General features: G+C 47.7%; 1 protein-coding gene across 1 annotated transcript in view; it reads right to left on the bottom strand.

The window, feature by feature from the left end:
- The window catches only part of GALNT17 (polypeptide N-acetylgalactosaminyltransferase 17), a 127,952-nt gene extending 116,401 nt beyond the window's left edge, over positions 1-11,551 (bottom strand). The window contains exon 1 of the mRNA XM_015880996.3: positions 10,989-11,551. Within this exon, the coding sequence (XP_015736482.2) occupies positions 10,989-11,226 (238 nt within the window). The 5' untranslated portion in view covers positions 11,227-11,551. The remainder of the gene's footprint in view (positions 1-10,988) is intronic.
- Positions 11,552-12,526: the final 975 nt, after the last annotated feature.

The raw sequence follows: 12,526 nt of genomic DNA, 5'->3' as shown, positions 1-12,526 counted from the left end.
AGTGTCCCATAACACCCTTGGGACTTCTGATCTCAGATTTAACATTCTGGGCACTGGCAGAGATGGTCAGTGCTGGCCGAGAACCCCAAAGACCTTGGAAATTAACAACCACAATTTGTTTACCAGTTATTTGAAGGCAGGTACATGACATGCTGGATTCCCTTTCAGGACACCTCCCAGTTGCTGAGCTATGCTGACCCCCAAGTCCTGCTTTCACATAGTGCAAATGTAACATGTAGACAGTAACATGTAACATGGGTAGACAGGAGATACAATGTTCCCTGCAGGGCAGGATGTGGCCCTGAGGCTCCAGGCACACACATCACATCCTCTGCTCACTCCCCTCTCTCTAACTGGGCACACTGGGCTGCAAGCAATCAGCTGGCATTTCAGAATTACCTAAAGTGCCCTGCAAAATAAGATTTTTTTAATTAAGCTTCACCTATTTTAATATTTAAACAAACGGACAAATGTCTAAGAAAGCACTGCCTTGTTATCTCTGCAGCAGTCCAGCTGATTAAAGTTTTTCTATTTTATATATATTAAAATAAATCCTCCTGAAAGGAATCATTAAAACCCTACTATAGACACAACTTGTTTTAATGACACTGTAAAATATCTGATGTTTTACATTTCAGTTCAGGCGGTTTACGCTCTGCACCATCGGCACACACAAATCTGGAGTGCACCGTATCGACAGACACATTAAATACAAGTGCTACAAAAAAAAAGTGAAAATCAAAGCCTTACTGCTTTCTGAAATTAAACAAGAGAGTCTATCATGCAAGACTGGGAAACACTGAGATGCAAGGATCACGGTGCAAGAGGAATAGCTGCAAACAGTCCATGCTGTTCTGTGTTCAGCTTTTCTTTTACACATTACTGAAGACATACATTGAAAGCAGGTCATGGGACTTCCTCTATACCTCTCAGATTCGCTGTTCTTAGTGAACAGTGGAAAAGAGTTGAGTTCTGAGTCACAGAAAAAGAAATTCTATTAAAAAAAAGCAACAGGGCACAGTAATTGTGTAGAGCCAAGCTGAGACACAAGCAGGAACACCCTTCAGAGGCTGTGAGCAGCCTTTTCTCACCTACTCATTGCTTCTTAATTTTTAACTTGCTTCATAGATCCTGCTCAATTCCCAATGGGCTTTGCAAACCCAGCATATGGCTGCAGTGAAATGCAAGTACCTGCAGGGCAGGGAAGTCTTAAGCTCATTGCACTCCAGAACTGGGAAAAAGGAGGAGGATATTCCAGGCAAAGGCAAGGCACACTGTGCACTATCACTGCACAGGGTTAGAAGAGAAAATGTCATACTATATTGTCTGAATAAAGGAGTGGATCTTCATTGCTACCTGAACTTGTTAAGAACAGCTCAGTCAAGATGTTCTCAACCAGCAGTTCAGACCAACAGCGTGTTCTCTGCCCACAAGAACACCTTGCTCCTTTAAATGCAGGAGCAGAATACCAACTTAGAAGCATTCAATAGCTCAGTTCCTCACTGTTTCTTGCAGTGCATGACCTGTACCCAACTCAGGTCCTAGTTCTAAGAACTATTCTGCAAGTGATGCAAATCAAGTTATGATTAAAACTGAAAGAGCATAGATGTAGACTGGATAAAAGAAAGAAATTCTTCAGTATGATGGCAGAGCTGGAACAGGTCACCCAGAGAAGCTGAGGATGCCCCACATCTCTGAAGTGGTCAAGGCCAGGTTGGATGGATTTTGGCTGACTTGGTCTCAAGGAAGTGGGATTGGAACCAGGTGGTGTTTAAGGTCCCTTCCAACCCACACCATTCCATTGTCCTATGATTTTCATACAGAACCAGGAAGAGCCAAATAAGCCTTCTCTCAGCGAGCCTAACAGTGCAAAACCCGTTTGTTGGACAGCCTGTAGGACCTGCAGGTGTTAGTACAGCTATGAAGGCTGTAATGGGGTAAATACTGAGAGCAGGGCAGGCAGCCCCCTGCAGCCAAATGAGTGTTGGCTCTCTAACAGGTTATACAATCTCTGGTACTGACTCATCACACTTCTCTGCAGAAATCAATGTATTTCAATGTCTGGCATAAGTGACAGTCATTCTGATCTGGGCACACATCACACTGACTTTACACCAAAGCAAACGATCACCCCAGAGACAGAGCAATGAGCTACAGCTGTGCACGCTCACGTTGCTTACTGCAGCCCTGGGGACTGCACAAGCCTTGCAGTGTTGTTCTGCAGCTCCTGCTATGATGGGACCAACTCCTTGTCAAACTCCTCTCCAGATCTGCCACCTCTTGGTATCTCTCTATAAGGATGTTCCCAAATCTCCTGCACTTAAATGCCCAACACAAGGCACGCTGCTCCTTCCCATTTAAGTAAAGCGATGGAACGGGCTTCCTAAAAACACTGAACTGTGGTTCCACTGAAGCCACACCTGAACCCTGCTATCAACCAAATGCCTCTGCACAAAGCTTTTAATCCAGAGGAGACTCCTGAAGGACAATGAGGTTTTGTTGGCTTTGAGTTCCCAGGTGAGTGGCAGAAGAGGACTCAGTCCAGGAGCACTGACGCAGATCCTTTAAAATCATATAAATAAAGAACAGCCCATATTCGAGTCAGCTTACTCTCCCCACCCCCTGCTATGTAGGTCACTGCCTGCTATGGAAATCAGCTCGCCTTCAAAGCAGGTTTGCTCCTCTCTCCCCTTATCTCCTTAATATTAGAAACGTGCAAACCATTGTAGGAGCAAAAGTTAATTTCAGACTAATTCGATTTATTCCTGGCATGGGTATAAATATGAAACTGTATTTACTAGTCAAAAAAACAAAAACCCTGAGATGTTAAAAAATGAATGAAAGCTTGCCAGGTATCTCCCACCCAGCTCTGAACTCGGTACATAGCTGAAGTGCAGGTCTCTGACATAACACAATGCAAATGAAATACAAAGGGTCATACTGACCTAGCAGGGGAAAAAAGATCTCAGATTCAACCGTGAAAGCTTAAGGGACTGATGGGAAAGAAGCTCAGCTCATACCAATCCAAGGCTGAAAACGGGGCTTGAACCTCCAGGTTCAGCCCCAGCCATTACACATCCTTTGTGCCCCTCCAAATATAATCACATCACACAAGATCCTGACGCAGCACGTTCAGCAAAGTTCTGACTCACAATTGTGCAACTTCAGCCTCTTCCTTTGCTCCACTGATCCAGGCAAAAGACTCCTAGATCAGCTTTTTTTTTTCTCTTTCCAACTTCTTAAGTTTCAGCTCTTAAGGTTTTAAGCCAAGGCTCAGCATGAAGGCTTGAGAAAGGGAAACGAAGGGAAAATATCGCTATCTATTTTTAAGAACATGTGAAGGAAAGGGAGGGAAACGAGGTTGTAGGTCAGGTGCAACCTCCAACAGAAAGCAGCATTTTGCTTCCACACAACAAACAAGGCACCTACGGCTTGGAAACAAGGATTAAGTTGCACTGGGGCTGCAAACGTGTGCAGAAGGACCATGGCAGCTCATCATACACCTGGCACCGGTCTCTCTTAAGTCAGAAGGAATTATTGCACTGGATGTAAAGGGATAAAGCAGGAGAGCTGACAGATGTGTGTCCATATAGAAATACACATTCACACTTCTTTCCCAGCTTGCCCTCTCTGACTCAGCACCAGTGTAAGACACAAAGCAACGCTCATTGGGGACGTATGCACTCCCCAGCTCTGCTGTTGCTCTGCCAAGCCCAACCGCGGCTGCTTCCCCAAGGGACCTTTACATCAAAAACTTTCTAATGAAGAACAGTGTGAGGTGAACGCTTAATGCCAACCTGCAAAAAAATCAATGGTGCTACTCGCTGCTGTGAGACATTAAAGAAAAAAAATCACCAGCAGTTAGCTGGGAACTAGGACAGCTGCAGTATTTAAAAGACGTACTACAAATGAGAAACACTTAGGCACATCATAATTAGTAAATGGCAAATATTAGGAGTTATGGGAAAAAGAGATCATTACAGCAGATTTTAATAGGCCGGCATTTCATACATTTGGATGTGACAAAACCCAGCCTGCACACACTCTGAGCATTCAGCCTATATTAAGAAAAAAAAAGCTTCATTTCTGGACTTGTGAAAACAAAGGTTACAAATGTGCTTCAGCACAAACCCTGTAATATTGCCACGGTGAGGTTACAGTTGTGCTTCACGCTGCTAATGATACCTGCCCAGCCTTTAGACCCACACACCTTCTGAATGCCCCGCTAACAGAAATAGGTCTGGCATTAAGGTCTCGGGGAGCTCCCTATCCTTTCAGTTACACCTCATTTCTAGAAAATACCTAATTGCTAATAACACATTTGTTGCAGATGCCCATCGTTCCACAGCTTACAGCAAAACCTCAAGCAAGGGCTGTGTATCCAAACACTCACACAGCAAAACAGAGGGTCCCCACTCAGGCGGGCACCATTCCATGCCCAGGCACCCATGCTTGATTTCCACCTCACCCACCCATAGCCTCCTCATCTCACTGCTTTCTGGATATGAGGTTGTACCAATCATTGCCAGAGATGGACATCCAGGGGAACATCACCCTTTTCCATACAGCTGCACAAAGGACGTAAATCACACCGGGTGCCTCAGACTGGGATGAGATGTGGCAGTTTCACTCCTTGCCATGCATCGCCTCTTCCTCTTGTGGCAGCTGGCTCTAATTTGCAAGGGTTGATGTTGTTACACGGGATCAAAGAAGCAGCATCAGGAGGGAGGAAATGCGTACAGGGAACACAGCATTAATTAGCTCTGGAAAGTTGCTCAACATCTCTCCTTTAATGGTTGTGCAGAGCTGCTATAAAGCTCCCCCAGAAGGTCACTTATTGACTCAGTGCTTGATCCAAAGACAACCAGAACTCGGTGTGAGCTGACCCTGGGAGCACCTTTCACCCAAGGCACTGCAGGAGGCCGACAGCTGCTGCCAGACACTCCTGGAGGGGCACATCTCTACATGAAAGCTTCTGCCTGCCCACAGATCCCCTGCACGATGCTGCTGGCTCCGTCCTGCTGAGCCCACCTGTCCCCAACAGCCTCATGGGGACACGGAAAGCACCTGGAGGCTGAAATTCATGGAAACGGGCGGATGGATCCCCCTCCATGGAGGGACTACAGGCTTAGAAATGTGTATAAGTTATTACTATTATTGTCTTGCTGGCACAAATAGGAAAAAACGCAATAAAATCTATCAGAATATGGCTTTTATGCTCCAACCTACTTAAAGCATTCAAATGCTCCAACATCCTTCACTGGAGAGGGTGCAGTGTGAAAAACACATAAAGGCCAACCAAAGTTATTTTAAATCCAGTAAGAGAATCAAAGCAAGCATTAAAATATCATTAAATGGATTCTCACTCTGTTTCGTGTTACAGTGTGATAACCCTTATCCAACTCACTCCTGATTTTAGGGAATTATCAGTCTTAATACAGATAACTTTGCATCTCTGCACCAATGCAAGCACCAAAGCCACAAGGCTGCAGCAGAGGCAGCATGGAATGGCTCTGTGTCAGCAGTGCAAAGCTCCACGCAGTGCCCTCCTTGAACGCAACGCATTACGCAGGGCTCTCATTGCATCACGACTGCATTATTTTTTAGGTAACTATCAGCCAGTGTCAGAACGCAGGTCGATGAGCTATTAGATTTACAGGCAGAACTCGCCGTGCTTGCAGCAGTAAAATGTAAAAGCATTCAAAAATTTCCTAAAGAAATTCGACCACGGGGATTGGGGGCCAGAAAATACGGCTGCTAGAATTCCCAAACCTGCTTAGGGGAAATAATATTGTACCACTAGGATACGTTACTGGAGCTGAATCACTGCTGTTGACTCACAGCAGGGTCAATACTGCGCACATTGGGTCTGAACGGCCGTTTGCAGACGTCGATAGGGACATCTTGCTAGAAACACCTCCTGTTTAAGATATATCAGCACGCAGAACATCCTCACCCAGCCTGAGAGCGGGCAGCCTGCCAGCCTGCTGTGACAGCTGGACCACGTTGTTGGGTTTTATGTAAAGAGCAGTGGCGTAAATCGCAAAACAAGAAAAACCTTTTTAATTACCTGAGCACACTCCTGTTTTCTTTTGTACTAAGCCAGAGTTGCTCACACACTACACACTGTATTTCCATGTGGGAAATACATGCAGCCTTTGCCAGGACAGAAGCAATAAGGGAAAGCGATGGCCAACAGCAGGGCTGACACCCCCCAAACCCACACACACTGTCAGCATACACCCAGAGCCAAATTCCTCTGCCCATCCACTCTATGAGAGCAGATCTCCAGCGAGCAGGGCGCTCTGTTGTCCAAGCAATGCCTGCTGCCACTCCAACAGCCCTCGGGCATCCAAGATGCGGTGTGAGCCCAGCAGATGTGACACTGCTCCAACAGTGGAGTCGTGACCTTCCGGAGTGGCAGCTGGGAGCCAGGCAGGATGCCTGCAGGCTCTGCACTGTCACTAGACGCCCGCATGATGCCAAATGCATCCATTTCCAAATGTCTCTTACTGGACTTGCTGAGGTTGGGAAATCATATTGCCAGATCCACAATAATTTTAACAGCTTATGGTATATCCCTGAGAGCTCTCACAACTAATTCGGTCGCCTAAATCTGACGTGGTTTTGGAAAATTCACCATCGACCCCAGGTTCTGTTCCTCCAGTCAGGCAGACACAAATTGACATGCAAGAATAAAATGCCAACGTTGTCACTATTTGCTAGTACTGCATCTCATGATTCCATGCTGTCCCTGCATGACAAACGTGCTCGTGGCTCATTACTCATTCATTGCCAACGACTGTGAATATTCAGATGATGATGCCAAACAATGATCGAAAACAAAAATTATCTATCAGTCCCTCCCAGTCAGGCTGTAAACTAAATGCCACATTAACGTCTCAGCTTCCAGACCCTTCCTAATTGACTTTGTGAAGCCTCACCTTGCAACTCTACTATTTCTCTTAAGAATACTTGCTCTGCTCATCCTTTGATCAGCATCAGACTTAATTTCAATGCACAACTTACAGGCAGCAGCCCTCGGGTGCCCACAGACCATGAAGGCCGCTCACCTGGCAGCTACTGAGCTTAAGTTGAGAACTTTAAAAGCATGTTCTGAATCTGGACAGTTGCCATTACTTCCAATAGGGAATAAGGCAGCCTGATTTGTCAGGTACATAACAAGCACGAAAGCTGTGTGTTTTATCAGGTCGCTATGTAAGGTTACGTAAAGTAATATAGTTTGTTTCCACTTCAGAAACGTCACGGCATCAGTACAAGGGAAGAAAGTATATCTGATGCAGTGTGATAACCATCAGTTAACACAGCAGTCACATCCATCGCAGTGTGTCACTGTGCTGTTTCATCTCCACGTCACCATCTCCGATATCAAAGGGTTTCATGCAGCAAGGCTACGCTCCCATGAAGATCTGGCTTGATTTGATTTCATTAATGTGATTAAAGTTTGGCCCGTTCTGCCTATAAGGAGAATTACTCTACTCTCAGTTCTGTATATTTAGCTGTTTAGCTTAATCAGAGCACTTCTTTGTGCTTCAGTTATGTATTACCTACCTGTTAGGAAACCCTCATATTGCTTAGCTGTGGGTGTAGCACTACCACACGCCACTAAACGGCTGATGGAACGGCTTCTAATCTGCCTTATTTACATATATAATTTTATACTCGGTAGTTAGCTAAGTTTGTAATGTACTTTGAGGACGATAAGTGTTATAGAAGATAAGCATTATCTTATTCTTATGGGAAGTAAATCCACATATCTCTAAAGTGTTTTAAGTTAATTAAGAGCCACTTTACAAGGGGGATAGGGAGACCACGCAAAAGGCTGTGTTACCATATCTGCCTCGACGTCCACACAAAGTTAATTTCTCAATGGGATAAGCAGACGAGAGCAAAATCTGTATGCACAGAGGCTGCTGCCACACACTTGTTCGTATCTCAGTATGTGCAAATAACTGCATGTGCAAAAGCACAGACACAAGCTTGTTTAAGAGCATAGTTTATCATACTGCCAAGGAATTTAAAGCTCCTCTTCAACAGAACCACAACAGCAATTTGCTCTGTGAGTTTCTTCAGCAATAGGGGAAACCTGTCTCTGCTCACCCATCTTCTGGCCCACTTATTCCAGCAGTTCCTTCATTGCTCAGAGGTTTTAACCCAGTACCCAGAGCTTTGCTGGACGTGCACAGGTAGCACGGCCCGGAGCTCTGCTAGCAAGTAGGCATGCAGATGTTTACCCCAGCACAACTGGGAGGTGGCTCAATACCTGCCTGAGATAACCAGCGGGCAGCTGAGCCGATCCCCTTCTGTTTGCTCAAAGCACTCAGTGGGAGCTGATAGGATTTGCTGGCTTTCCCCATGTGCAAACCTGGGGTTCACTCAGACACCCCCTCCCTTCACTTCTGACTCTCAGTACGGCAGCGTTACTTCATGAGCACACGGTTCATATACTGACCTCAAGAGCATATAACAAAATACATATACAACAAAAAACCCCACCCTGGATCACAAAGAGAAGTTGTGGTTAACATCCCAAACAAAGCACGCCGGCTCCTTTCAGAGTCCCATTACCTTCCTCCCAGCATCTGCTCAATGAGAAAATTCCGTCTATAAAAATGACAACAGGAATTAGAAATTCCCTGAATTCTCAGATAAGCAGATGCCCACGGAACAGCCTCCGACACATCGCTCCAAGGTCACCTGCAGCACACACTGAGCACAGGGGCAGGGAATGGCACCGAGGGAAACGGAGAACCAATGACTGCAATGAGACAAGGAGCAAGAATAGCACTTTAGAAGGAGCAAGGCATGTGTATAGATCTCTAGGAGCTTTAGGCCAAAAAGACTGGATAGACACATTTGGACAGGGCTAAGTCTTCTCACCAAGTTCTTCCCTTAGTGACTAAAAAGAGAAAACCAAGCACAAGCAATGTTTCATGGGATTAATGCCCAACTCCAGCTCGGGTCAATATTCTCATGTTCCAGGTGAGGGTCAGTGCGGGCAGTGGGTCAGGATGTGTTTGTGTCAGCTCTCTGTGCACAGAACATCACACTGCAGAGCAGGAACAAACCTGGCACTGCTTCCAGAACAACGTAGAGATACGTAATTCAGAGAGAATGAAGGTGTAAAACCATTCCTTTACCAGACCTGAGGCACACAGCACTGCTTAGCTTGTTTTTATGCCCAACCTTTAAGGGAATTAACAGGCATACGTATAAAACGAGGGCTGCCACACCACAGAGAGCTGTTCTTTCTGCTCCTCTGCTCCAAAGAACCGAAACCACAGCAGCTGTGGGATCCGAACACTCATTTCATCCGCACAGAATCGGTGCTTCTTAAGAGATTCGCCTCTGTAAAAATAGCTCCAACTCCCACTGAAAGGCAGCCAAGTGCTGCAACGCAGACAGAATCCACAGCCACTTCCACCCAAACTGTACTTGGGTTTCACTCCATGCCCAGACGCTTCCTGATGCTCCCTAAGCTGCAGGCTTACCCTGTGCTGCACCGCCTCATGCATGCTGAAGCACAGGTCAGACTGAAAGCAAAATACAACTTCAAGCAGCAGAACAAATTCCCGTCCCATCTGCTGGTGTCCTTTGAGAGTGATGGGGTTGGGGCACTGCTGCCCTTAGTGAAGCCCAATGCAGACACTGCCCAGCACCCAGAGCACTTCTAAAACACACATATCAAATACACACTCCCTGCCTACCCTGCTCTAGGGTGCACAGCTGATGCTGAGCACACAGCAGGCTCCAGCCCTACCCCAGGGTAGCCCTGCTTGCACCTATGGCTCCAGGACCAGCCTGCAGGTGCACTGCAGGGCATCCCACACTCCCCTCCAATGGAGTAGAGCAATCACTTTAACTTCAGCAGTCTCTGTGTGCTTGTGGGATGGCAGATAGCATCCCTATTACACACCTGATACCACGGTCCTGGCATCAGGTCTCCCATCCTGAACTGCACTTGCTGCCCCTCTATAAGCAAAGTGCCCAAACTTCTCCTGCAGCAGCACAAACAGCACCTACCCACTCAGCCGAGTGCTTCTCGCTTTGTGCAACCCCATCCCCAAAGCACAGATGCTCACCCCCCCCAGGAAGGGCACCCTGCTCTCCTGATACACAGCACAGCACACACCGGCTGCCAGCACAGTGCTGAGCATCACTTTCCTCTTCAAAAGCCAACGAGGGAATCACACTGACAGCGCCAGGAGCACCGACTCCTCCAATCCTGCAGCATTAAAGCTGGGAGTTGTTAACGCTACAGAGATGGGGAGGAATAAATGGGAGCCTGGGCTGGGACCACGCTGCCACTTGGGAGTCTATGGGGAGCAATTTAAAGAAGATGAGCTTCCACATCAGTGTTTTAATTAGATGCTTCACCTACATTTCTTACGCCCTTACAACGTTCCTCTATCCCGCATGGCATCTTTAAAACTCCTTTTCTGCATCTCAGAACTACTGAACCTGGTGAGATTTTAATAGAAATCCCTTTGCTGTGCTATAAAGAGAAGCATTACGGAGGTTTCAATTAGCAGCCGTTAGGGCTGAGCTGTAGGAAATACTGAATTGTTTGCTCAACTTCTCACAATCATCTTTTGCTTTCTGACCTTCTGCACCCAAACAGCCATTTAAAAGCTCATTTCCAAATACAAACCCCCCACTCCTGAGGCAACGAAGCCATTCCCTGATCAATAACACGTGCTGCTCTGCTCGGCCACGGAACGTCCTTCTGTTTGGATGCAGAAATCGTGGTGCTGTTTGCACCCCCATCACCCCCATCCTGAAGGCAGCCTTGAATTGCTGAACCTTCCTCGCATCCTGTGCAAGATGCTCCGAGCACAACTTGGAAATGGGATGCTACACCAGTGAGCCGAGAGCCCGTGCATGAGATAAAGGGATGCAATAAGGTTTCACCACCAAAACTCCACGAACCCCCCACCTCACCCTCGGTGCCCCAGAGCGGTGCCTACCATTGAGCTGCCTATAGACGATGTCCTCCAGGAGGGAAAGCCTCTTGAGCACCGCGTCCTGGATGGAGCTGATGCCTCGGGCCGTCAAGTTGACCACTTCAGCCCTGGGATGGATGTCATGAAAGGAGTCGCCGCTCTTGGCTGTGATGGGTCTGCACTTAGCCAAGAAAAGGACGAATCCAGCCACCGCGATCAAGTTCAACACCAGCAGCACTTTGACTCTCCTCAAAGAAGCCATCAAACTTCCCGAGGGGAACCTCCCACCGCCTCTTTAAGGGACCGGCCGGGCAGGTGGATGCCGCTGAGCGCACATCGCACGGCAGCGGGCGGCACGGCTCGGAGCCGCTCGTTCAGCCCCTACAGCCCCACGGGGGACAACGCAGCCGGGGCCGCCCGCCCCGTTCGGCCGCAACTTCATGCCCCGCACGGTGCGTCCCGGCTGCGGGGCTCGGGGGGGGCCCTGCGGCAGCTCCGCGGTGCTGAGGGGACATGGACGTGCCCCGGCGGTCCCCACCGCGCCGCCCCTCTCACCGCCTCCTCCTTCTCCTCCTCCTCGCAGCAGCGGCGGGGCGGGGAGCGGGGGCGGTGCGGAGCTGTGCGGATCCCCGCCCCGATCGGCGGCCGCAGGGAGCGCCCCCTGCCCCCAACAGCCGGACCTGCCGGGATGCGGCAATGTGCGCCGCCTGGGGATGCGCTGTGCCCGAAGGATGCGATCGGTGTTGTAACGAAAGAACCCAAAGGAAACGGCGTCAGGAGCATCCCTGCAGTCAGACGCTGAAATGACCCGCTTAGATGGCCCAGCTGCCTTAAGGGGGTAAAGATCTGATACAGTGGAGCTCCTCCCAGCTAAGGAATACCCTACAAACAGGACAGCTTTTTGCTGGCCAGTATATTACACCTGAAGGGGGTAAAGCTCTGATCCAGAGGAGCTCCACCCAGCTAAGGGATACCCTACAACAGGACAGCTTATACTGGCCAGCATATTACACCTGCATGGCTGGGGGGTGTTTGGGCACGTGATAACCCAGGAAAAAAATAAAGAAAAGCAAAACACTTTGGTTTTGGTTGTTTACACCAAAGCAAGGCCATGCAACCTCAAGATAAGCAGGAGCAGAAGGAGTTGTGCAAACAGGAGGGCACCTGCTGCTTGTTTTAAAGCAGGCTTTCACTGCGCCGTGCTGAACTAAGTGCTGCTGCGTTACAAATAAACAGCACGATCTATTTTAATTATAAAAGGCCAATTGTAAAAAGTGAGATTGAAGCAATTTTGGCACAGAGCTATCACGGAATATTGACTAAAAAGCAAGGAAAAAAAACAACAACAAAACAACCCAAAATTAATTTATACTTAAAAAAAAAATTAACTACCATCTCACTAACATTCCTGCAGTCTGACTTTCTTATCCCCCAAAAGTCATTAAGAGTTACAAAGCAGATGAGAAGAACTAAAGGGGATTGATTGGGGTTGGGGAGAGAATCACACACAGAATTATCAAGGTTGGAAAAGACCTAGAAGATCATCTAGTCCAACCATTCCC

The sequence above is a fragment of the Coturnix japonica genome, chromosome 22, assembly GCF_054131305.1.
Source record: "Coturnix japonica strain WE chromosome 22, WE-NBRP24, whole genome shotgun sequence".
Taxonomy (NCBI): domain Eukaryota; kingdom Metazoa; phylum Chordata; class Aves; order Galliformes; family Phasianidae; genus Coturnix; species Coturnix japonica.
The sequence above is the reverse complement of the archived record's forward strand: the minus strand, read 5'-3'. Positions and strand labels throughout refer to the sequence as shown.